The 27,297-nt window shown below is 37.9% G+C and overlaps 1 protein-coding gene across 4 annotated transcripts in view; it reads left to right on the forward strand.

The window, feature by feature from the left end:
- Positions 1-27,297, forward strand: part of LOC121315925 (serine/threonine-protein kinase PAK 5-like) — a 127,336-nt gene that overhangs the window by 48,607 nt on the left and 51,432 nt on the right. For 3 of the 4 annotated variants that reach the window (XM_041250538.1, XM_041250541.1, XM_041250540.1), the window contains 2 exons: positions 12,023-12,246; positions 16,085-16,129. In XM_041250538.1, coding sequence (XP_041106472.1) covers positions 12,023-12,246; positions 16,085-16,129 — 269 coding nt within the window. The remainder of the gene's footprint in view (positions 1-12,022; positions 12,247-16,084; positions 16,130-27,297) is intronic. The other variant, XM_041250539.1, reaches the window with a different exon arrangement.

A 27,297-nucleotide genomic window follows, 5' to 3' on the forward strand; every position in this document is an offset into this window, starting at 1 on the left:
TTAAATGAGGATTTTTTCCCATTTAATTACACACCATACTCCACATTGTTAAGGGGAAAAAAGTTTTTATTGAGAAAAAGATTATATATTACAAATACAAAACTGAAAGATCATAATTGGATAAGTCTCCACCCCCCTGAGTTAATACTTGGTGGAAGCACCTTTGGCAGCAGTTACAGCTGTGAGTCTGTTGGGATAGGTCTCTACCAACTTTTCACACCTAGATTTGGTAATATTTGACCATTCCTCTTTAAAAACTGTTCAAGCTCTGTCAAGTTCCTTGGTGAGTGTTGATGGACAGCAATCTTCAAGTAATGCCACAAATTTTTGATTGGATTTAGGTCGGGGCTCTGACTGGGCCACTCAAGGACATTTACCTTTTTGTTCCTTAACCACTCCAGTGTAGCTTTGGCTGTGTGCTTTGGGTTGTTGTCATGCTGAAAGGTGAACTTCCATCCCAGTTTCAGCGTTCTTGCAGAGGGCAGCAGGTTTTCCTCAAGGACTTTTCTGTACTTTGCTCCATTCATTTTCCCTTCTATCCTGACAAGTGCCCCAGTCCCTGCCGATAAGAAACACCCCCATAACATGATGCTGCCACAACCATACTTCACAATAGAGATGGTGTTCTTTGGGTGACGTGCTGTGTTGAGTTTGTGTTTGTGCCAAACATAATGCTTTGCATTTAGGCCAAAAAGATGCATTTTAGTTTTGTTGGACAACAAAACATTTTGCAACATGACTACAGAATCTCCTAAGTGTTTTTTTGCATTCTTTAAATGGGTTTCAAGGTGGGCTTTCTTGAGTAAAACACAGGCCAGATTTGTGGAGTGCTTGGGATATTGTCACATGCACACTTTGACCAGTCTTGGACATAACAGTCTGTAGCTCTTGCAAAGTTGGCCTCTTGGTAGCCTCTCTGATCAGTCTCCTTCTTGCTCGGTCATCCAGTTTGGAGGGACAGCCTGATCTAGGCAGGGTCTTGGTGGTGCCATACACCTTCCACTTCTTAATAATCATCTTGACCGTGCTCCAAGGGATATTCAAGGCCTTTGATATTTTTTTATACCCATCCCCTGCTCTGTGCCTTTCAACAACTTTGTCCCGGAGTTCTTTTGAAAGCGCCTTGGTGCTCATGGTTGAGTCTTTGCTTTGAAATGCACTACCCAGCAGAGGGAACCTACAGGAACTGCTGAATTTATCCTGAAATCATGTGAATCACTACAGTTTAACACTGGTGGAGGCCTGTAACAAAGTGCCCGCCCCTGTGTATTATCTGTTATGTGTTGCGTGTGGTGTGTTTAAATGTTGGTGTATAGACATTGGTACACGGGATATAAACGGGTCTGTAACACGAGTGTTTTAAAATGTATATGTGTATTTAGGCACGAGGATTGCACAGCACTTCACGTGCAAGTAAAATGTAGTAATATGTGAGCACGGGGAATTGCACTTTATTAATTCACGTGCTGGGATTCAAGTGAATAATTAATTGGTAATTGAATCCCAGCACAATAGTATATATAGATGCACGTTGTCACATACTGGGGTTGGGTGTTCGGTGAGCGGAGAACGGGATTGGAGACGGAGGAAATTAGTAGTAGTAGTCTGTTTTCGTTTGTCTATTTATTTTGGCGTAGAGTGCCGTGTCCTGTGTTTTTCGTGTTTGTTAAACCTTTTATTTTGTAATAAACCGGCGCCAACAGGCGTCTTCATCATTTCATTTCATCCGTCCTGTGTTTTGTGTATTTCATTACCTTTCCTGGTTCTGACGCCGCCCACTTCGGCCGTCTCTGTGACAAGGCCACTTAACTTGGTGTGTGATTTTTAAGGGGATTGGTTACACCTGAGCTAATTTAGGATTTCTATTACAAGGGGGGAGGGGGTGTACACTTACCCAACCAAGTTATTTCAGTTTTTATTTTTAATTTTCTACAAATTTCTAGAATTTATTTTTTTTTTCACTTGGAAGTTGTGGGGTAGAATGTGTAGATACGTCTTAAAAAAATACTCTTTTAATGTATTTTAATTACAGGCTATAAGGCAACAAAAGGTGAAAATTGTGAAAGGGGGTGTAGACTGTCTATAGGCACTGTACAGTACTCACCAGACTGTGATGTATTTAAGTTGATGATTTGGACAAGAATCTACACTGTTGAAAAAAATGATGACTCATCTTTCCCAGTGTTACCAGAGTATTTGTGGCAAGAAAATGAAACAATGCTGTGAACTTTCAGTGCTCTATGAAGTTGTAAACATAGCACTAATATATATCATGCTGTGCTGTTTAAAGCTGTCTTTGGTGCTGGGTAAGTAGTCTGCAATGAGAGCTCTGAATGGTAACCTAGAAAGCAACTGTACCTGTTACCTTCTTGTATACTCGACATGCATGTAAATGCTGTTCCCAAATAAAAAATAAGCAAGTTAATTGTAATGGATCCAAAATTCTAGCTTTTATATGGCACTTAATGTTAAAATATCAAATTTTGTTTTGGACACATTTACAGCATAGAGTGCAAAGTTGCCGGCAAACATGTTCATCTAGAATTGATTATTGTAATGCACTTTTTTTCTGGTATCCCAAAACATATGGTATCACTTCAGCTTGTTCAGAATACCGCCACTAGAATTCTGACTAAAAGCAGGAACTGCTAATGTATTACCCCTGTTTTGGCCTCTTTACACGGGTTCCCTGTGCAGTACAGAATTGATTTTAAGATTTTGCTGTTAGCATACAAGGCCTTGAATGGATTAGCACCTAGTTATTTGCAGGAGTTACTGACTCTGTATCATCCAAACCGCACTCTGTTATTCCTAGGGTCAACAAAAACAACATGGGAGGTAGAGCTTTTTCTTGTAGAGCTCCAAAATCATGGAATGCTCTGCCTTTGTTTGTCAGGGAAGCTGGGAATGTTACAGTTAAGACTATAAAATGGCTTTCTTATCTTAGTTAGTTTTAATGTAACTTTAAAATTGCTGCTTTAGTATTATTATTATGTGTATACTGTTATTTAAATTGCGATGTGTGTGTTTAAGATACAGAACTGTACTTTCCTGACTTTTCCTAAATATATGTACTAATTACCCTGACAAAGAAAGGATCACGTAGCGGCAAAAATTAGTGAGAAAAAATACTGTCTTACCTATTCTGACCAGGAGTGGTCGAATCGACTGAAACATATAAAACATTATTTGTATTTATCAGTCAGGACTTGTTGCCATGTATTGAAGTTTGATTGTATCGGTCTGCATTCCTATGGTGAGCTGTCTACTGACATTTCTATTGCTTCAGTGAGCCTCCTGATAGCCCATCAATCAGCCTTGACAGCTCACGAAGCTACTTGTCTGCACTGGTTACTATAGGTCACTCATTTTTCTAAGAAATTCATTGTTATCCCAATACACATCGCAAATGGATCGCTGAAGATGCAGGACAGCAAAACAGTGTTTGGAATTACTGCAAATTTTACCAAATAACGATTCTGATGCAGCAGAGATGGACAATGGCGAATCTGGCTCTGAAGCATGAATCTCCCAGCAGCAGTGACACCAAGATAATCCCTGGTCAATGTCCTTGGAGGAATTAGAAGCTTTCATTGCAATAGTATATGCCCGTGCACATTTGGGGCCACACGTCTGGGTTACTGTTATTAGCTGTGCCAAATGCGCAACGACAGTCTGCGATAAGTACACTGCATATGTTGAAACGTGCAGGAACTGTATGATTTGTGCTAGCACTGAAACTTTACAAACAATTGTAAATGAAGTCCGTTCTGTTCAAATGTTTATTTGTTGATGTTGTTTCGATTATAGTATGTCTGTATATAAACTCATAGCTTCGGTTGTGTATATGCGCTTTGTTATGTAGGCAATATAAACTCATTTATTATTTTAAAAATTCAATGTAAATACTTATTTACATTGTTTCAGTTGTACAGTGTTGTATGTATATGGTGCACCTGTATATACACACATTTATTTTCAAATATTTGTTTTTCATTTTTGTGCATTATGTAATGTCTGTATATAAACACATTTCTGTTCAAATGTCCGTTTATTTACAATTTTTCGGTTGTGTAGATGCTTTATGTAATGTTCCTGAATAAAACTACAACTTACATTCAATTAATATTTATGTTGTTTTTTATATGCCGGTCAAATTGACAAGTCGTGGTTGTTCTAGGTATACCTGTAAATGCTTTTATGTGAAATGAGTATAGACATTCCTTAACCCTTTGCTGTCCATTTATTCAGCGCTTGTCAGGCGTGTCAGGTCCAATTTATTTTCACACGCGCTGTTTATTTTACAAGGGCTGTTTAATTTTTTTTTTTTTCAGAGTAAAACAGGTTTAAAAGGCATTGAATCGCAAAAGGACACTCAGTACTGTATCTAAGCCAAGCCCCACCACTTGTTCGCTGTATTTTTCACTTACCTATTTATTGATGTGCATACTGATAAATCCTCTCCTGATCACTCGTTTTATCACCAAACTCATCAATAATGCAATCCAAGTCATCATTTTATTACTATAACATCTCAAAAAGCTCTGCAAATTTCTGTGATATTCTTTGAGCACTTGACCCAGCAGCAGCTACCTCCTTTGTTATGTCCTTGTTATCTCTGTAGTGGATGGGGCTATGAGATACGGCCTTTTTTTGTTTGTTTTCCTGTTTTGTTCAGCTCCTATCGGTCTCACTCGGCCATTGACAGGTTTTCATGCTTTTCCGAGTTACCCGAGAGTTGGGCAGGAAATACTTGAGAGTTAAAGGTCAAGTTGAAGCATTCGCTGCAGATGGTATTCCAGTCAGATAGTCAGTGATTTAAAAGATAAATCCATCTAGATATTCTTATTCTTTTCATGCATTACGTATACCTCTGGCAGACTGGTATGCAGAACAGGGAAAGAAGAGCTGAACAAGGGAAATAATGTGTCAGATGTCAAAGTGGATATGAGAATGGCAGTGATGAAGCCAATTTGCTTGAAAACATTAAAAGTAGACCGGACATTTCCATTCTGATGCAATCAGAAACCCAGAGGCACTGTAAACTGTGCCTGTTAATGCAGCATTTTTTGTGTTTTTTTTTTTGTTTGTTTGTTTGTTTTTCCAGGGTTTAATTAAGTAACAGCCAAAAGTGTTTATGCCAGACTTGTTAGAAAGAAAATGGTGTATTGTTATTCTCGATATATTGTAGATATTGCTAAAGATACCCACCTCAACTCAAGCACGTACCTGAATTATGTGGCTCATGGACACTTGGTATTAGTTACAGCAAGGTCTGGAGCACATTTTTACTGACCCCTATCTCCATATCCACAAACAAACGCATAACTACACAAATATGTTTATTGCACATGTTGTTGGTTTTAGAGTTCTTCACTGCCTGTCTTTTTTCTTGTTTCTACAGTTATTTCCCTGCTACAACTATATCATTCTATATGTTTCTGTGTTAGCAGACCCAAACATTGTGTTTCTCCATTGCAAAAACAAAGTGTATTGTAGCAAACAAATGTGAAGCACAAGAAAAAAATAACTGCTTTCTCTTTCAAGTGAATGCAAATAAAAATATAAAACCTAGAAACAGCACTCCAGATTTGTTTAATATTATAGGCACCTTTTTTTAGCGGTTGCCTCTGATGATGGTTCCAGCTGGATTTGTAGCTGGACTAGGGTGTTTATGCTTCAACCTGTGTAGCTTAGAATTTTTCTTATCTTTACTGTGATTGGTTGCAAAGACAACAAGGCTAGCCAGAGATGGTTTGGGTTGATTTTTGTAGTGTACAGTTTTCTAGTAACTGAAGACATTGTATTCGGGGAGATGTAGTTGTTAGTGGAAGTTTTAGGGGAGGTAGACAAGCTGTGCAGCAAAATTACTATGCGTATTTCAGAATTTCAGAAGGCAGGTACAGAGCTTATCTAGACCGCTGCTTAGAAATAATAAAAAAATATAATAATTTTACATTTAGTACATTTTTAATTGGCTAATAATACTCACAGTAACTTAAATGGCAGGTCCTCAAGGGGCTTGAGTACAAGTGTGCTCAGCAAGAGCAATACAGAGGCACAAAGATATGCATCAGTCAAAACAACACTAATAGTAATAATATTAATAATGTTCATCTTGGAGAAAGAATACCCACACACATATCGTTTAAATACTGTGTGCTTTCCCTGAGTCAGGAGTACGCTACAGAATAACATGAATGCACGCTGACTTGTTTTTACAAAACATTATGTTTTACCGGTAATATTCTTTATCAGCTTAGTAAACCTGCTTAATAAAAGTGGGCTTTATAGTACCATACTAGTACCCATTGATCTTTGTCTTTGACTTTGTAAAGTGCGATTTTTTTTTTTTTTCTAAATTAACAAAGTATGAAAATTGTATCTAAATTATGTATTATGGCTTGTGGTGATGTCAGACCAGGAAGAGACAGACAACAGTACTGCGAGGTATGAAGCGATGTTCTGTATCTTTATAAAATAAATGAAATACTTGAACTAATAAAACAAAATGCTTTTCAAAACAAAAGGCACGACGGCCAAAACAAGCAGACAAAACAAAACCGTGACCCAAAACAAACAAGTGTCGTGCTGGTTTAAAATCCAACAGGGTAGTAATTGTTTATATTTTTAACCTCATGTCTCTCGTTCTTGTTCCACCTGTGAACACCCAACCTTGATAAACGTCTGATACACTCTTTTATACAGTTGTGCCTGGGCTTGATTGCTTGTTAATAATTCAGTCGAGCCCAGGCACATTCTGCACGTGAAGTGATTCGGCAGGGAAGGTAATTACTCCTTCCCTGCCAACCTAAAACACCTGTGCACAACAAACATTTTAAACACTAATAACACAGCACCCCATGCACCAATACATATTTAAATCGTAAAACATCAATAGACAATACAAAATACACACAAGGGTGGCATGTACCCCATCACAGCCATAGAGATGGGAAAAATTGATGCTTGCAAAACAGGCAACAGCAGCCAACGTACACAGTTTCACTTCATTTTAGCTTCTAATACATTTTGTTTAATTTATGCCATTCACTGTATCTGCTACTTACTATCAGAGCAACACCTACTGCAGTAACACCTACTGCAGTAATTCCATATACTGTACCTTTGCTCATCACACTCTCATGATAGCATTGTTATTAAATGCACAGCATTTCCAATGAGAATGCAAGTAAAAACATAGATTAGCATATGACAAGGTGGACCAGTAAAAATGTTCTGGAGGTCCATATTTGGACCATGGGCTGCCTATTGACTAGCCCTGGTCTAACACATAAGAAAGTAAACAAATTGATATCAATTTAAAATATCAATCAATCTCTTTTGGTGTCTTTTCTTTAAAAATCACAACATTTCAATCTAGTCAGCTACAGCAAGAATGCCTTTAAAACCTTGGGCTTTAGTACAGAATGCAGCTGATCAACAGTTTGTAAAACCGGGGCTGAGTGTAGTTGCATTGGACCTAAACTACAAATAGTTTATAAAAAGAAAAGAAAAAAATTGGTTCAGAATTTAAAGATCTCCTTTCAAGATGTATTCAAGTAAACAACAGTACAGTAATTGCAGTAAAACAAGTATACGTTCGATAGGGGTAAATGTATTCTGTACGATAAGTGGTTCACATAAATGCAGTGGAAATACTTTCCGAACAAATTTTATGAGCTAGCGCATACTTTTTTCAGTCATATGGTGTATTTACATGGTCAAGGCAGCACATTTCTACTTGGACAGGGCACTTAATTAAAACCTTTGTGACACATCACTTGTGAATCAAATAGGTTACTCTACAGCTATCAGAGTTGGGGTAACGCGTTACTGTACTAATATTACTTTTATCAATAACAGGGTAATATAAAGCATTCGATTTAATGGGAGTAATAATACTGCAGTTACTTTCCACAAAAAATAAACAAGCTTCTCTCGTTATCTTCTCTCTGTTGTGCACCTACATTGGTGGTATTTCTTTTTATAAAACTTAAGTACATTTCAGTTCAGCTGTAACCGCAAATATGAACTGCTCTTAATTGTATTTTCAATCAGCACCACATGCTGTCAAACTGGAAACACGAACAAAGTGTCTTACCCAGTCCTAATGACGTAAGTGCTATTTTTCTTGAGCACTTGGAAACCCTGAACGCAGCTTTCATTGCGTGTGTGCGCACAATCAGGATTAACTGGCTTGAGTACAGAGCTTAATACAGGCATAACAGAGATCCCGAGAAGTACATAAACAGCTTCTTCAGTATCCTAAGCTCCTTTTGTTTTCGTGCACTTTTGTTTCAGTACTATTTAGATTTATGAACAAAACATTTAAAATAGCTTGACCGAATGTACGCAATGAAGAACTCAGATTGCATGCATACAAAAAATACTACAGTATAACTGATGCATAAGTATGTATCTACAAAATTAACGAGCATCTATTACGTTAAGTGTTTTTTTTTATTACGTTACATTATTACGTTCATTTATCTAACACATACGTTATGCCTGTTTCTTTCCAATGAACTCTCGATATTTTCTTCTAAAAGCCTTTATGTGACTTAGGTTTCTTTTTTTTATTTCACTTCTTGTGACTTGCACAGTCAATGTATTGTAATGACTACAATGTACTATTTGCTATATCCAGTCAATTATTAAGAGTTGTTTGTTTGTTATACTACAAACAATTAAAAAACCTGTTTGACTCATTTACTATATGAATGTCCAGACATACAGTTAAATAGTAAATGATAGTCACAACAACTGTCTCACATGACAAGGTAAGATAAAGAAATATAACAAGCAGCTCAATGAGTAATATAACACAGTACTTTTCTTATTAATTAATAAGTAAAGGCATGATATTTGTTTTTCAGTAATGTGCCCAACACTGACAGCCATGGCCAAAAGTTTTGCATCGCCTAGAATTTTAGGATTGAAACAATAATAATAATAATAATAACTATAATAATTGTTGGAACATTTTATTTAGATATAAATTAATGTTTGGTCTTAGAATGCAACTCACAGAATGGATTAAAGATTAAGTCAGATTCTGGTTAAATTCCTACTTAGACAGTAATTTGATAAAAATCTTTCTGGTCACTTTGTCCTTGCCAAGACAAGGCTGACCTCCAAGACATTTTTAAATAGGTGTTGGCCTCTCCTTTGATGTCCAGTTCTAACATCAAAGGCATTTGCCATTTAGGGTGGATCATTGTTTTTATGTTAAACATCTTTACAAACTAGAAGTTTTTCAGGTTTTCTTAGGAAATTACAGTTGATTTTAGGAGGGTTATAAAAACCGGCTACTTCAAAGATAAACTGGATTGAACCAGATGCTTTGAAGCCAGGGTTAGGACAAATGGGCAATTAACCAAGTGATAAGAGATCTGTCTCTTTTTCTGATTGGTTTAAAAAAAAATCATGATGTCACTGAGAGACTGCATTTAAACTGAGAATACTGAAATTTGTATTGATCTGGTCCGTGCTTGGAAAAAGGATACCTGCAACCTGTAACCTTTAAGATGTCTAGTTGTAACTTTGCAAGTCAGAACTTTTATCTTCAATAAACGATACTTATCTGAAAGCCAAAAGAAGAAACTCGCAACTTCTCTTTTCCTTTTTTTCTTTTATTCGCCTTTTCTTAAATTCAACAATAATAATAAAACAATAGAACATAATTTACATATTTTATTGAACATAATTTAATCAAAGAAACTACACAATGATAATGTAAAAATCTACCTGAAGCCATACTAGTAGTACAGTATTTCATTTCATGTCACATTTTTCAATTGTTGTCAGTTTTTCGTCAAGTATATGGAAAATTACAAAGTGGTATGTAATTTAGTTAACGTTACATTATTCAGCAGGTTTCATTCAACTTTATGAAGCAAAATTAATTCTTTAGGGTGATGCAAAACTTTTGGCCATAGCTGTAGTTTCCACCCATAATTCCCAAAAAAGAATTATTCTTGAATCGCCTGTGTTTTGTTGTAATATAAAAAAAAAAACTTGCTTGAGGAGCACTGGACAGAGCAGTTAGACACAAACCTTACAAAATATTGACCTCACTAATGGACGTGATCATATCCGTTAGTATTACGTACATTTGCTTCATTGCATTACCACACCTCATTCATTCCATCCCGTTCAAAAGCAAAATATTAATTTTCTCAAGCAGGATTGAAAGATCTTCCTTAGGTTTTGGTGCAGCTATCTCTTCTTCTTTTTCTAATGATTACAAATGAGGGGCACAAGATCTTAGATTACTTGAGTTATTTCCTATCTGTCATAAGAACATAAGAACATAAGAAAGTTTACAAACGAGAGGAGGCCATTCGGCCCATCTTGCTGGTTTGGTTGTTAGTAGCTTATTGATCCCAGAATCTCATCAAGCAGCTTCTTGAAGGATCCCAGGGTGTCAGCTTCAACAACATTGTCAGCAACAACAGTGTCAGCATGTCAGCGTGGTCTATTTTAGATTTTCTTGATGCTGGGAGCTGTTCTTTCAGCACCAAGAAATGAAGCTCGGGAAATTGATATTGTTTTGGTTCAGAACCGTTAAGATGTATTTGCATTTTTTTTTTACATAGGAAAACTGCAATAATGATAATTATTTTATATATGTGGACTATGGGGAGTAAGCAATAATTTGAGGTATGTTTTAAGAAGGCCAGACCACTTTAATGTTCTGTCTGCACAGTTTTGTACTAGTCCACCTTTTACCCACTCCCCAACCCGCTCCTTCCCCCCCACAACAACAACGGTGGATTTTTGTAAAATAATGATTGTAAGCCATTTTAAAAAGCAATTTGAAGGAGTGGGCTGTTCTGATACAAAGCACTTCTCAGGTCGTTGAAGGCACTTGGCTGTTCATATAAATAATTGACGTTTACATTTTTGGCACTACTGCTATTTCTAAAAATAAGATTTCACATGCAGTCTTGAAAATAATTGTAATAATTGTAACCCAAATGGGAATTTACAGTCTTACTGCTGCAGGATGTTAGTATCAGCCTGGGTGGCAATGTGTTGTGTGTGGAATTCTTTGCTACTAGCTTGGGGATTTTCAGGGACTGTTTATTTTACACAGCATGTCAACCATGTTTTCTGTTTCATTTTCACTTTCACTCATGGTTTGGAGTGGCAGGAGGATTGGCATAACAAGATTGGCAGGCAGTTGTCGGTAAAGGCCAAGAATTCACGTAGTGCAACACAATTAACTTTTTCTCTGGGTAGAAGCATTGAGAGAATTGAAATGTTTGTGCAATCAGTGGTAATGGAACAATGTTTGCTGGGGTTGTTTTAAACATGTTTAGCAAAAAGCGCCTGGTATGCTGTTGTCATACCTGTTTTTACCCGTGGCTTACAAAAACTTTTATGTCATGAAGGTGGTCCTCATTGTATTTTAATTGAGATGGGGTTATGCTATAATTGTAAAGTTAACGATAAAGCAAAATAGAACAGCACAATCTCTTAAAAGAAAAATCTTACAGTAAGTAGCTTATTATCAATTCAGTTCAGTGATGTGCTGCGTGTATGTGCTGTATATTTAGCACACCCACCCACACACACACCCACACACACACACACACACACACATATATATAATTTTTTTTGGTAAATCAGTCTAGATGTTGGGGGAAAAAAAAAAAAATCAGTCACTGATCAACACTAATATCAGCATTATTTAGGACTGTTAGGTAACTGTTGACAGTCCCAATTTGATATTGGAACACAATCTACTATGAAGACCAAACCTCACAGTGCTGATGGAAACATAGGATATCATTGTAAATACCTCCTGACCTAAAGCTGTTAATTGTGTAATTTGATGCTGCATTATAGCTTCTTTTTAGTTTCCTTCATCTTAAATTAATTGGTAGCTGTGTTCAGACATTGACCCTTAAGGTTTACATTCATTGGGTATTCAAAGAAATTTGGTTTGAATGACCAAATCCAGAATGCTAGTTAATCTACATTGATTAAAGTTTTTTTATTGTATATGTTTCAGGTTTGCCAGGATTTTCCAACATGTTTGGAAAGAAAAAGAAAAAGCTGGAGATCTCTGCCCCCTCAAACTTTGAACATCGCGTTCACACAGGCTTTGACCATCGTGAGCAGAAATTCACAGGCCTTCCCCAGCAATGGCAAAGTTTACTGGCAGATACCGCAAACAGACCCAAACCCATGGTGGACCCATCATATATCACACCCATTCAACTTGCGCCTATGAAGGTATGTGTGTGTGTGTGTGTGTGTGCCACTGTTTTGGTTTTATCCAGTTAAGACTGATTTTGTAACACAAATGTGTACCACAGATCACACAGAAAGGGAGCCATGATGTGTGAAGTCATGTGGATGAAAATTCAACTTTTAAATACAATTCTACATACAGCATTGTATACTGAGCATCAAAAGAAACGTATCACTTATTTTTGATAAACTTTGTTTTAGAGCAGGTGCAGTGACTTTGTATTGTGCTGATTAACAATTGGCATCAAAAAGATGCTTCAAAATGATCTGTCGATCTTGGGCAAGTGTTGTGATGGTCTCCCAGTTCGTGGCCTTTCATTGACAGAGTGTGTCTGGTTCTACCATCTCGCCAGGTTTGAAATTGCTGGCTGTAAGCACCCAAGACAATGAGCCACAGTACGCTGCCCTAGTCCAGCCTCCAACATTGCATGAAGGCGCTGCTCTCTTGCAGACTTGGCATGCTGTTTTTTTTCTGTGATTTGCTTTATTGCTTTTATTCGAGCTTGCAATTCAGCAGTTTAAAACACTCCATATCCAGTGTCCAATCCCAACTGTCTCACTAATTAGGTGATTAAGTGCATATGCTTCAGTCATAGTCATTCAAGTGTGTCATGGTCAAGGATGAATGACCAAGTGATTAAAAAGAAACCAAAAACATTTTGTCAATGTCCATCATTTGTTGTAATAGTGATAAGTGTCTTTTGATGCGCGGTATATTAGTCTGTCTATAAAAGTAGAAACAAAGGACAATTAATCTACACTGAACAAAATTATAAACGCAACATGAAATAATTTCAAAGATTTTATTGAGTTACAGTTCATTTAAGGAAATCAGTCAACTGGAATAAATTCATTAGGCCCTAATCTATGGATTTCACATGACTGGGAATACAGAGATGTATCTGTTGGTCACAGATACTTAAAAAAAAAAAAAAAAAAAAAAAAAAAGGTAGGGGCGTGGATCAGAAAGCCAGTCAGTATCTGGTGTAACCACCATTTGCCTCATGCAGCGCGACACATCTTCACATAGAGTTGATCAGGCTGTTGACTGTGGCCTGTGGAATGTTGTCCCACTCCTCTTCAATGGCTGTGTGAAGTTGCTGGATATTGGCAGGAACTGGAACACGCTGTCGTACACGTCGATCCAGAGCATCCCAAACATGCTCAATGGGTGACATGTCTGGTGAGTATGCAGGCCATGGAAGAACTGGGACATTTTCAGCTTCCAGGAATTGTGTACAGATCCTTGCGACATGGGGCCGTGCATTATCATGCTGAAACATGAGGTGATGGCGGCGGATGAATGGCACGACAATGAGCCTCATAGGGCACTCTGTTCACAATGTTGACATCAGCAAACCGCTCGCCCACACAACGCCATACACGCTGTCTGCCATCTGCCCGGTACAGTTGAAACGGATTCATCCGTGAAGAGCACGCTTCTCCAATGTGCCAGTGGTCACTGAAGGTGAGCATTTTCCCACTGAAGTCGGTTACGACGCCAAACTGCAGTCAGGTCAAGACCCTGGTGAGGATGACAAGCACACAGATGAGCTTCCCTGAGACAGTTTCTGACAGTTTGTGCAGAAATTCTTCGGTTGTACAAACCCACAGTTTCATCAGCTGTCCGAGTGGCTGGTCTCAGACGATCCTCGGGCGAAGTAGCCGGATGTGGCGGTCCTGGGCTGGCGTGGTTACACGTGGTCTACGGTTGTGTGGCCAGCTGGACGTACTGCCAAATTCTCTAAAGCAACAGCTCTGGTGGACATTGCTGCAGCCAGCATGCCAATTGCACGCTCCCTCAAAACTGTGTTAAAATCTCCCTCAGACATCTGTGTCATTGTGTTGTGTGACAAAACTGCACACTTTAGAGTGGCCTTTTATTGTCCCCAGCACAAGGTGCACCTGCGTAATGATCATACTGTTTAATCAGCTTCTTGATATGCCACACCTGTCATGTGGATGGATTATCTTGGCAAAGGAGAAATGCTCACTAACAGGATGTAAACAAATTTGTGCACAAAATTTGAGAGAAATAAGCTTTTTGTGCATATGGCAAATTTCTGGGATCTTGTTTTAGCTCATGAAACACTTTTACATGTTGCGTTTATATTTTTGTTCAGTGTAAATAAATATTTTTCTTATTTATTATGGTTTTCACATCATCAGTGTGAACCAAAGTGATGAACTCATCACTTAATTCAAGTATTTAATCCTGTAAATTGGTAAACCTCATGGCATATACAACTGCCTTTTTTCAGTTTTATATAGCATTCAGTGGGTTTTTGTCCCAGCATTACAAGGCATCAAACAAAAATGTATGTTTTAAATTCTATAAGAAATAACATTTAAAGTTCACAAAGCCTGTCTCCTTGTGTGCTTCTGCTGTGGTACAGTTTAAAGTTATTAGTTCTTTTATCACAGTCTGCTTTACGACTGTAATCTATCGGTATGTTACACGTTAAACCTCCACTTTCATGAAATCCATTTTTGGGGTTGTGGCAGGCTGGTGAGTGGATAGAGGCCCAGAGACAGTCTGTAGTTCAAAAAAATAATTATTTTATTATAAATACACAAAAAAAAGGGCACAAGGGCCAAAACAAAGCAATTTAAACACAAAAAGAAAGACTAAAAGCAAAACTAACTAAAATAATAATGTCCAGGCTGGGCAATGCCTTCACTGGATTTATCAAAGTTCAAAAAAATCACACACCAAAAACCCACCAACCTGCTTCCTCAGCTCCCTCTTCCTAAATGAAAAGCAGAGGCCTCCTTTTATGTCAGGTGGCTGGGCGCTGATTGATCGTTAATTAAACTAATCATCTAATCAACCCCAGCCACCTGAACACAATGAAAGAAGGCAGGTAGGGGAATTTAACCCCATCCCTGCCAATTTCTAAAGAGGAGAGCTGTGCTCTGCCACAGGGATATTGTGCATATCGTGTTTTGACACTTAGTTTTGCTGTTTTACTCATTTTAACATATGCGTGCAATGCAGCAAAGTATTGAGTTACGATGTCAACAGCGGCATTGCAAAGTAAAGCAGCCAAGATAGTTCAATATCGTAAAAAAAAAAAAAAAAAAAAAAAAAAAAAACATTTTTTGTTTTTGTTAAGGTGGAATTTCAAGCAGAGTTGGTAAAGTTTAATACTTTCTATTAAAATCACGGACATCTGCAAAAATTACGGAGTCCGTGACACCCGTGACCATTGTGACTTAATCCCAGCCTTGCTTATAGTTGCTTGCATTATATAAAGTATTATTATTATTATTATTATTATTATTATTATTATTATTATTATTATTATTATTATTATTATTGCCATTAATATGATTGTTATATTAGTATTATTTTTTTTATAATATACTGATCCCTGACATTCATACACTTAAGAAGGAATCATTAATATACTTTATTATAAAATAACAACAGTAACAGGAAACTTGATGTCGTTTTTTCTTAGCACCTCACCCCTAAGTCACCTTCAAAATAAATACAATTAAATCTTCAAAAGCTAACATGAGCAATATTTCCTAAAACAGATTGATCAACAATGTTCTCATTTTTTAAAAATCTGGTAAAAAATACCACCTGGCTCCCATGGGTTTTTATTGACTATAAAGTGCATGGCCTGTGATCTTCCAAATTATGATATTTCACTGATACTGGTAGTCATAATAAAAATAACAGTATGAAGGAGCAAATCCTGAACTAATAGTATAATGAGTATATAAACTGACATATCGGCCAATAAGCCTTTCATAGGAGATATCTATGAAGAGGGAAATAAAGAACCTAATTCTCCTGCTCTCTTCACAGATATCTCCCAAGAAAGTCCGGTCCGCTGAAACGTCATTACAAAAAGTATGCCTTTTATTACACTTTTTTTTTTTTGTTAGAAAAATATTAACATTGGTATGTGTTACTGCTGTGGTAATGCAACAGGACTAAAGCAAGTGCCAGGCTCTTTGTACAATGTTTATTTTTAGTCTGGTAGCCTTTAATATTGAGCTGTAGGCCTGTTATCTCATTCCGCTAGCAACCATCACAAGTGAAGATGTTCAGTTTGATTTCCCTAAAGAAATAGGACAATGCAGTAACACATGACAATGCAGTAATCCACTGCTCCACCAAAGAACTGCAATACGTCAATTATAAAATAAAGATCACATTCAAGTAACACTGCATATATCTGTGGCCTTGATCCTGTTGCACAAACAGCAGCACAGCCACCAACCAGGATTACCAACAGCTTGTGACAATTGAAAGAGTTTCACTTAAGGATAATGCCCTGATAACTAGAGACTGAATGACTGACTGAATGGCCGATATCTTGACCTAATATAGAGATTCATTCCTGACATAGTTTCTCATGCTGTATAAATGATAAATATTGATTGACTCTTAAAGGGGAAGAGACAAGTTATTCCAAACAAGTCACGATTAAATGTCTTTCTGCATCGCTTGTGACAGTCACAATTTAAATTAATAGATATCCACAAAGCTGTGCCTTATAAGCTGTACAGCAGATTGGCTGTTCAAAATGCTTACAGCCAAAGAAAATACAGCGTTATTGATCATTCAGAACCCTAGTATATTCCTAAAAAAAACTAAATGCAGTTGTCAATATTAATAATTACGCTAGTATTGGTTTGTGGTTTAGATTAAACAGAAGCAAATGTGCCCTTGTCTGCCTTTTGACAATTGCAATTTAGTTTCTGTGTTCTGTGAGATAATTGCAGCCCTCAAATGTAAGAATTAATTTTGAGTTGAAGCTTATCCTTAATTTTACTTGCATTTTGTGTTTACAGTAACAGATCATCAAACTAGATCCCCTGTTGTATAGATATTTACGAAATACCTCAATGTATTATTACTGAATACAGAGATAATAGATGAAATGGTAGAGACTATGCATAGAACATTGAATAGGAATGGAGGAAGAGACAGTGTTAGAACAGGACATAAAAGAGGATAATGCATGAATAGAAAAGTAATGTTTAAAAAGGAACATAAAAGTACAAAATGTTATTGTATATGCGCAGTTCTAATGAAGGTAATTTGTTAGTTATGCCAGATTTATAATTTACTGATCAACTAAAATATGGTGCGCACTTCACTGATCAAATTACATACTTTACTGATCATGGTAAATGTACTATTCTTGTACTATGTAAAGTTACTGTACTAGAACTAAAATAACCCAGTTTGTAATGTATACTGTGCTGTAAAATGACTGTCCGGTGAAGTACCTAAGTAAGCAAATCTGTCACTGAAATATGACATTTGATCTTGAAATACAAGCATGTAGCTTGATTGGTAACCCAGTATGTTGTATAGTCGATCTCCAGCAACGCAACTTGACAGTAGAATATACAGTATGAACATGATTAACTTTTGCCTGGCAGCTGTTGCAAATGTGAATTATTATTGGAAGGCAAAACAGTTTTGAAAGCCATGGCTGGAGCAGGTGCAGTGTGTCTTGGATGTTAACAGAAGGGTGTATAAGGCCAGAAATGTCGTTGGTGTCACCATGGGATATAGAGAGAAAGAGAAATCAGGTATGCAGAGAGGTACCTTTTTTGTTTGTGTGTATCATTCTATTTGTAATTGGTGTGTATCACACACTGTGGTACTTGATAAGCCATAGGACTATAGAAAACAAGTATATTACTATCTTATATACAAGTAAAGAATTTAACTGAATGATAATATATCTCTGGATACATGCACCCAATTTCTATAATGTATTTTTTTTTTTATTTCGTATTATTGTATAGTTATCTGTCTATTACAATATATACCAATAACAAAATTCAGTAGACTTACAGTATAATTTGCCTTTTCTTTTTGCACTAGTAAATAGTGAATAGTTATCACAGCTACGTATGTGTTAGATAATATTACAAGCTATAAATAGCAATTGGCCCTAGTTTTGTGTTCCTCGCTTCCTCAGACAGATTGATTTATTAGTACCTGTAAAAGGTTTGAACACGCTTGTACTGTATGCATTCCTAGTTACACTAGTACTGTGCATTATCAACTATCTTATTACAACCTCACAAAAAACTACAGTAGTTAAATTCAGGTACCAATGGCTTTTTAGATGTGTGAGAATATTTGTAATTCTTTCCTACTGTGTTTCTTTGCTTGGAACATCACATTCAGCAGCTCCTTAGTTGACTATAGGCTTTAGTGAAAACCCCATACCCCTTGTTTCTGCTTTCTTTTAAAGGGTTTGATATCCTTTTGTGCTCCTCAGGGTTTCCAAATTATTACCCAGTCTTCCATTCATCTGCTTCCATTTATGTTTCAAGTGAGATAACATTTAAAAGCACAAGCACTTGGATTTTTCAATGTCATACTACCACATACAAGGTTAAATAAGGCATTATTTCAATAAATGCTCAGACAAAAAACTTGCTCAAAATATTTGTATCCAGTTCTATGTGCACCGTGACGCAAAATAAACACAAGATGAATCATGTACAGTCGTCCATTTTTTGGTGTATTTTTTAAAGACCTCCTGTGGTTATATGTAATAATGCACCACATGGTAAAACAGTAATTTTGCTTATTAGAATTGTTAAGGTACATCCCATTCAGGGTATGTGTATCATAGTCGAAGGTCAAGAGCATTGACAAATAAGGAAATTCCTCAATTTGTGAAATGTTGTATCAAAGATACATGCCCTAAAACAACCAGATTTAAACTTTATGAATTACACTGTGTAACAACTTTTTTTTTTTTTTTTTTTTTTTTGTTCCTGGGTAGTAAGTGTTATTTCCTAATTGCTTATGCCTCAAAAGTATAGAACATGGCTATTATTCCCCACAAACTTTGTTTTTGTGACCAGGACAGTGATATTTCAAAATGTCACTATTTCCAATGGGAAAACGGGCAAATGTGTGTCTTTTCGTTCACATAAAGTTAGAAAAAAATAATTACAGTATAATGTAAATACAGTATAATTGTAAATCTCGAAAAACTACTCACTTCTAAATCTTTTGTAGTCATTTTTGTATTACTTTAGTATAAATACATGTTAATTTGGATTCATATGATGTTTTTTTTCTGACTTTGTGTGAATGAAAAGACACACATTTGCCCATTTTCCCATTGGAAATAGTGATATTTTGAAATATCACTGTCCTGGTCACAAAAGCAAAGTTTGTGGGGAATAATAGCCATTTTCTATACTTTTAAGGCATAAGCAATTAGGAAATAACACTTACTACCCAGGAACAAAAATTGTGTTACATAGTGTTATTCCATATTGCATATTTTAGAGATTTAGAAGTCAGTTTGTTTCTGAGGGTTTTGTGTATTAGCCATTCTCAGTGTGGGACAGGTTTCACAATCTTCAGGCAGGAAATGGCACCCAAATTCAAGCACAAACACCAGCATAATTTAGCTTGGTTTTGGTGAGCACAGCCTTTCACAGTAATACTAAATGCATGGATAGCACATTTGTTTCTATAATGTTGTGTTATAGGGTTGTCTCATGTTGTGTTTTTTTTTTAATATTCAAACTTAATTTACTGGTACTTGGGTGTCACCTTGTGGTGTATCATGTGTATCATCACCTTAATGTGAAACCGTCCCCTAGTGTAGCTTACATTGTTCAAGATGCTAATACTTAATTTATTTTTTATTACATTGTCCCATTAAAGGGATATTTTGTCATCTACATTCTCTAAATATGTAATTTCCTTTTAATGCCCTAGTATGTGTTTTCTTTACGCATCTGTTTGTTTTCTGCTTTTGTCATTATTCCCGTCTTACTAACTATCCCAGCAGAAATTGCTGCTGAAAAGACTCCTTGTGGCTGATAATGGGGAAGCATATTAGCATTGTGCTGTCCACTGAAGCCCATAGGAAAAGCATTATGCACTGGAGCAGGTTTAACACTGATACGCTTCTCTACCACTCTTCCCCACAATGAGCTTGGGAAGTATATTAGGAAGCAATTGTCACTGGGCTAGCTGGTATAGAAAATAATTATATAAGCAGGAAACAATAATATAATCACACAGAACACCAGTGTAGGGCACGTTACTAAAAAAATACTTTATTACTCATTACTTCAACAAAATTTTATATAATATCCTTACTTATTACTTAATTTAAAAAAAGTAGTGTGTTATAGTACTCATTATATTAATTTCTCTTGTCTTGTCATGTGAAACAGTTGTTTTGCATATTGTTTACTATTTAACTATACATCTGGTAATTAAAATGTTTCTAGTATAACAAACAAACAATCTTAATAATTGACTGGACATAGCAAATAGTAAATTATAATCAGTAGGAGTGAAAAAAAAAGAAACTAAACTTACATAAAGGCTTTTTATAATAGCAAGCGTTAGTTTAAAAAAAAATGGGTGTAATGTATATAAAATATCATGTTAGATAAATTACTTAAAGTAATAGATACACATGTATTTGTAGATATGCATCAATTATACTGTAGTATTTTTCGTATGCATGCAATTTGAGTTCTTCAAAGCGTACATATAGTTAAGCTATTTTAAATGTTTTGTTTATAAATGTAAGTAGTCTTTGTTGCATGTCAGTTGGGATCTCTGTTATGCCTGTATTACGCTCGCTACTCAAGCCAGTTAATCCTGATCGCACGCATGCTCCCAGTGAAAGCTGTGTTCAGGGTTTCCAAGTGTACAAGGAAATAGCAGGACTGCTGTGAGACATGTTGTTAGTGTTTCCAGTTTGATGGCATGTGGTGCTGATTGAAAATACAATAAAGAGCAGTTAACATTTACAATTACAACTGAACTGAAATGTACTTTAAAAAAAAAGCAAAGACCACCAATGTAGGTGTATAACAAAGAAAAGGTAACGAGACAAGCTTGTTTTATTTTTTGTGTAAAGTAGATGTAATATTATCACTACCATTAAAAATTGAACGTGTTATATTACCCTGTTATTGACAAAGGTAATATTACAGTAACATGTTACTATATGGGCTATATCAGGTAAAAGCCTAAAATCATACTTGTCGTCTGTAATTGACAAGTAGAATCTCTCTGCCATTCACTTCCGTTGGGATTCCTAATGCGGTTAATCAGCAATAACACAACATGGTACAGTTTGAACTTTTTTTTTTTTTTTTTTAAATGCAAGACAAAATTTTTTCATTCTGGTTTTGTATTTTATCGTTTAGTAATGACCAAAACATATATAATAGCAATAACTACTAGTGTACTTGGAGACAAAAGCCTCCCTCCTAATATAAATTCCTTCCATTCCAGAATGCATCCACTTGGTAGACTGTTATCATCTGTAACCTCAATGTGCCCTATAGTTATCACTTAAACAACCTTCAAAACATTTACTAATAACGTCAAGCAAAAACTCTGTGGTCCTGGGATAGACATATAAAGCCCTGTATGTATGACAGTAAATTGTCTCTTTTAGAAAACCCACATAAAGTATATAAATAATTGCATTAAATAATACACAGTAGGTTAATGTTACTTTAAATGCAGTCAGCTAATTAGTAGGAAAGCATCTCTTTAACATAAACTGAATACAAATAAAAATAAAAGCAGAAGAGCATGTTGGTTAGAATCAAACTAATAAAAAAAAATACAAAAATTCCAATTCTATTACATATGAATGCCAGCCCTTGGAAATCTCATGACTATTCTACATTCTACATATATATTCTACATATATCATTCTACATATATAAAGATTATACATATATATATATATATATATATATATATATATATATATATATATAATAATATATATCTATATCGGTATATATCTATACAGCCAAGGAGAGTAGGTAGAGAGTAGTAGATTAGCTGGTTTACTCAGTTGAATGAGCATTTGCAGAATGTATGGAACGTTCCCCTAAAATGTAATTTACTATCAATGCAGAACGACTCGGTATGACATTTGTTCTTAATTTTACCCTCCAAAATGTGTTTTACATTGAATTGCCTTTGATTCCAGTGCAATTTTTTTTTTTTTTTTGTGGTGGTGTTTGGTAATCATGTCTGGATTTTAGCATTTCTTATATCTGATTTTAAAGCCACATTATTATTATTATTATTATTATTATTATTATTATTATTATTATTATTATTATTATTTAATAGTATTAGCAGGGATGGAAATAAGACTCCCTTTGCATAGCAGTTTGATCACATCCTGGTTTTGCTATGACTTTAAGACACACCTGAGCTTGTTACCTATACACTAGAGCCAGTCAAGCTTGTAGTAAAACCTAGAATGGGTGACACTGCAACGCAATAGGCATCTTATTTCTATCTCTGATTAGTATGATATCATTATGGTACCTGTGGAAAATGTTATTTATTATTATCATTTTTTATTTTCATTTCAAATAAAACAAAAAAGACGTATGAAGATGCTATTCGTATCAACCTATTATTTATTATTACTGTTTTTAATTAAATTATGATTTTAGATTTCTTTAAAACATTCGGCCAAGATAAATAGAACACATGAATTACTGTTTTGATACCGTTGCCTAGTGTGCATTTGTTTCTTGTTTTTAAGTTCCATTTTTCTTAGTCACTATGATGTAAAATGCAAGTAGTAGTAATGATGTTGTTTGAAACCACCATGCCATGCTGGGCTCAAGAGCAGATCTTCAGAAGCTTTCGATTTATCCTTCTGAAGTTTTTTCCATTTTGTGATATCATTAACTGAACCTATGTGCTGTCTTTGACTGTTACACTCATGCAAATTATGTTTTAATCCCAAGTTCTCAGAGTGGGTGGCCCACAGTGGCCTAAGAACAAAGACATTCATCCTTTTAAAATGACTGAAATAGGGCAGAGAATTTCAAAACAGGCCAGACTTCAATGTCATTGTAGTGCTGTGTATACAGTTCTGAATAGTTCAGTTTTTGTTGTGGAGAAAACATGAGGTTTATATTCACCTTTTTAAATTTTTTTTTATTTAGTTTGCCAATTTGTTTTTTTGTTATTTTCTCCACAATTTACTAGTGTTCAATTTGTTTTCTTTTTTTTTTAGCTCAGCTCACTGCTGCCACCCCTGTGTTGACTTGGGAGGGGCGAAGGCAAACATCTGAAGCATGTGCTGTTAGCTGCCTGCTTTTTTTGCACACTGCAGACTCACCATGCAGCCACCCAGAGCTACAGTGTCAGAGGACAATGCAGCCCTGGGCAGCTTACAGGCAAGCCCACAGGTGCTTGGCCAGACCACAGAGGCAGGTGGTGTGCAGTGATCCAAGGACACTCTGGCCGACTTAACCCCCCTCCCCCATTGACCCCAACAACAGAAGTACAAAACAAAAAAAAAAAAGAAAAGTAAACCTCCATTTTGCACATAATCGGTACATTTTAGTGAAACTGGTGTATACATTCAGGACTATGCCTTCTGATATAGAAAACAATTTTCTCTTAAGTTTACTGTTCTCTTTACTTTGACAATGTGTAAAGACGTACAGTATCGATGTACAGTATAAATATATAGCAAGTGTAATTGTTCTAAATAGCACAATTGACGTACCTATTTAAAGTCACAGTGTAACATACAAAGCATCATCTGGCATCATAACATTATGACATTAACAACAAATGTATGCCTCTACAGAAAGAGCCTTTTAAGAGCATAGCCACCAGATGGCATCAGGGTGCTGAAAAGCAACAATGCACTTTTTCCAACAATTTCCTCATTATTCAAAATGCAGGCGCTTACTGAGACTGAGGAGGAGTGTGCACTGCAGTCTGGGTGACTGAGTTAGTATCAGTGCTTTTTTTTAATCCATGGAACCTGGAACCTGTTCTAACTAAAGACTGCTTGGCTACTGTAAAAGACACAAAGTTCTGACACTGTGCATTTAACAGTTAAACAAAGCTCTCCTGGGTTTTTTGCTTTCTTTTTTTTATTCTTCATATTAAATATATAGACATTCTATGAATAAAGTACACATACAGTACATTCAATCATTAGAATTTTTATAAACTTCCTTCATTCCAGTTGTGTTCGTAACTTTTGGATTTTGGTAGGTATTCAGTGAGCTCTCTATACCAGAGCTGCCGATAGGCCCCTTCCTGGATGACATCCTCGGTCCCGCCTACCTTGGGTTTAAAACCATCATTTCACGGAAGCCATGTCTCTTTTGCCTCTCAAGACGGTAAGATAGGACCCTCTGTGTTGGTATCTGAGCGGTTTTTGAAAAAGAGCTTGAGTCGACACCAGTTCCCTTGCATTTCAGTCTGAAAGCTGTCTTGCCGCTTTCAAGAAATCAGTGACTCATTGTCAGTCTTTTTCTTCTATCTTTCCTCGGCAACATGCATGCCTTGCGTTGCAGGCTGCTGCGTTCTATCTGTGATACATGACTCGACTGCTTGTGCAGTATTGATTTAAAGAAGTGAGTGTCGTTGTCTTTTTTCAGCCTTCACTCGTATGGGAGCACGTCCTCCACCGAGAGATGACTTCTGCGACATATGTACAGCCTTCCAGCCCACAGTACGTCGCAATAGACTCAGCAGGGCCTTGGGAATAAACGTTCCGTCCCCCACGGTGGAGCCGACAGCAGCCCATGGGCCTTACCCCCACTCCTCCAGCTATTGCAGAGCCCCTCGGAGGAGATCCCCTGTGCTCAGGCTCCTGTGCCGACACCCATTAGTCGCGAAGGGTGAAGGGCTCGAGGCAGGCTAGAGACAGGGTTCCCCCCAGTTGACTCCACCATCGCGGCCTTAGTTAAGGCTCCACCGGTGGGTGGATTGCCTAGAGACCCAATGTGCCTGAACCCTCATTGCAGGGTTACGGAGATGCATTTAAAGAGGGCCTATGCAGCAGAAGCGCAGGTGACCCGCCTGGCCAATGTTTGAATGACGTACTCATAGGGACCCCGCTCTCAGAGCCAGTGGCTACTGAGCTTCGCCTCCTCTCAAGTATGCTGCTCCAGATCCGGTCATCAGTGGCAAGCCTGGTGGTGGATCGCAGACAGCTGTGGCTTTCGCAGGCAAGGGTGCCCAATGCGGATAAGGTGGCATTGCTGGACACACTTATATCCCCAGGACATACCTTTGGGCTGGCTATGGGGAAAATCTTACAGCGCTTCCTCCAAGAGCGCGAGGCATCTCAGCACGTGACCACACTACTCCCTCCCCGTGCTCCACCGCGGGGGAGGTCGTGCCATTGGCAGGCCCCCCCAGTCACGCATTCCAGGAGGCAATGCCAAGGCCATCACCCTAGGCAGCAACCTCAAAGTGCTCCACCTAACCTCACTGGCCCCAGCAGGGGCACTGAAGGCTTGCGGCCTCAAACCCATCCTTTTACCGCACAACAGCTGCAATTCTGGCATGCTTGCACCTCGGACACCTGGGTACTCGTTACCGGTTACACGATGCAGTTCAGTTTGGGAGTCAGACACAAATCCGTGTTGAACCTCTTCATGTGTCGGTACTCCAGAAGGAAGTGGCCGCCTTGCTGTGCAAGAGAGCCATTCATCTCGTAGACCCCACCTCCTGTGAAGTGGGGTTTTACTTGAGATACTTTCTGGTACCCAAGAGGTACGGCGGCTTTTGCCCCATCCTAGACTTGAGATTCGTCAATAAGTTCTTGAAGGAGAGGAGGTTCCAAATGCTGACTCACCGTCATGTTCTCCGGGCTAACTAGTTTACCACCATGGACTTACGGGACTCGTATTTTCACATTCCCATTCGTCCAGTGCACAGGAAGTACCTCAGCGTAACTTTTCAGGGAAGCGTTTACGAATTCTCTGTGCTGCTGTTCGGCCTCTCCCTAGCTCCTCGTGTGGACGCTATTCTGGCCCCCTTGCAGTTGCAGGAGATCAGAGTACAAAACTATCTTGATGACTGGCTGATTTGCGTTCAGTCGTGAGAGGGAGCAGTGGCCCACACAGCGATTGTGACGCAGCATCTGGCTGGGCCTCACCATCAACGATGCAGAGTCAGCTTATACTGGTGCAGTGCACAACATACTTGGGGCTCCCGCTGGACTCCAGTATGAGGCGCGCATACCTGTCGGACAACAGAGCAGCAGCTATTCAGGGTTGCCTCTCCTTGTTCCAACAGGGATAAAAGTTCCCCTTGGTGCCGTTACAAAAACTGTTGGGTCTGATAACTGCAGCCATATCAGCCATCGAGCTAGGTCTATTACACATGTGCCCGCTCCAATTGTCGCTCAGTGTGTTCCATTTACACCCCAAGCATGACAGCCACTGTTGGCTGACAGTGTCTCACACATGCTCCGCAGCCCTGCGATGGTGGAGGATGCCCTCTCACCTGCATGAGGGCGTGAGGATGAGAGTGGTATTAACTCGCTAAATGGTGATGACGGGTGCTTCCAACTTGGGTTGGGGGTGGTCTGTGAAGGCAGAGAAGTCCGCGGCACCTAGTCGCATCATTGGATAGCCCTGCACATAAATGTGCTGGAGCTGCAGGCTGTTTTCATGGCTTTCCAGCACTTCCAGTGTTGCACGGAAAACATGTACTGGTCCAAATGGACAACATATCAGTGGTGGCATATGTCACCCACCAGGGTGGCCTCTAGGCCCTGGATTGCATCCCATCACCTTCTGGCTCCTGACTTGGGCACAATACAATCTGCTGTCCCTACGGGCAACGCATCTTCCCGGAGTGGCGAACTGGGAGCAGACCTCCTGTCGAGGGAGGGTCCACATCCATCAGAGTGGCGACTCCACCCGCAGGTGGTGGAGCACATCAGGGAACAGTTGGGAAGGTGCAGGTCGATCTCTTTGCCTCGGCGGAGACAACGCATTGCCCCCTGTGGTATTTCCTCCACCTTCTCAAAGGTGCTCGGTTGTTAGCCCTCCCAGGAGGGCCGGTCTCCCCAAATGGAGCCTTAATGTTGTATTGGAGGCTCTCACAAAGGCCCCGTTTGAGCCCATACACTCCATAGAGTTTAAGCATCTGTCTATGAAGACAGCCTTCCTCTTGGCTATCACCTCAGCAAAGCAGATCAGTTTGATTCCACCTCCAAAATACATTATAAATAAACCACAGTAAATGCTGGT

The sequence above is a fragment of the Polyodon spathula genome, chromosome 5 (genome assembly GCF_017654505.1).
Source record: "Polyodon spathula isolate WHYD16114869_AA chromosome 5, ASM1765450v1, whole genome shotgun sequence".
NCBI classification, from domain to species: Eukaryota; Metazoa; Chordata; class Actinopteri; order Acipenseriformes; family Polyodontidae; genus Polyodon; species Polyodon spathula.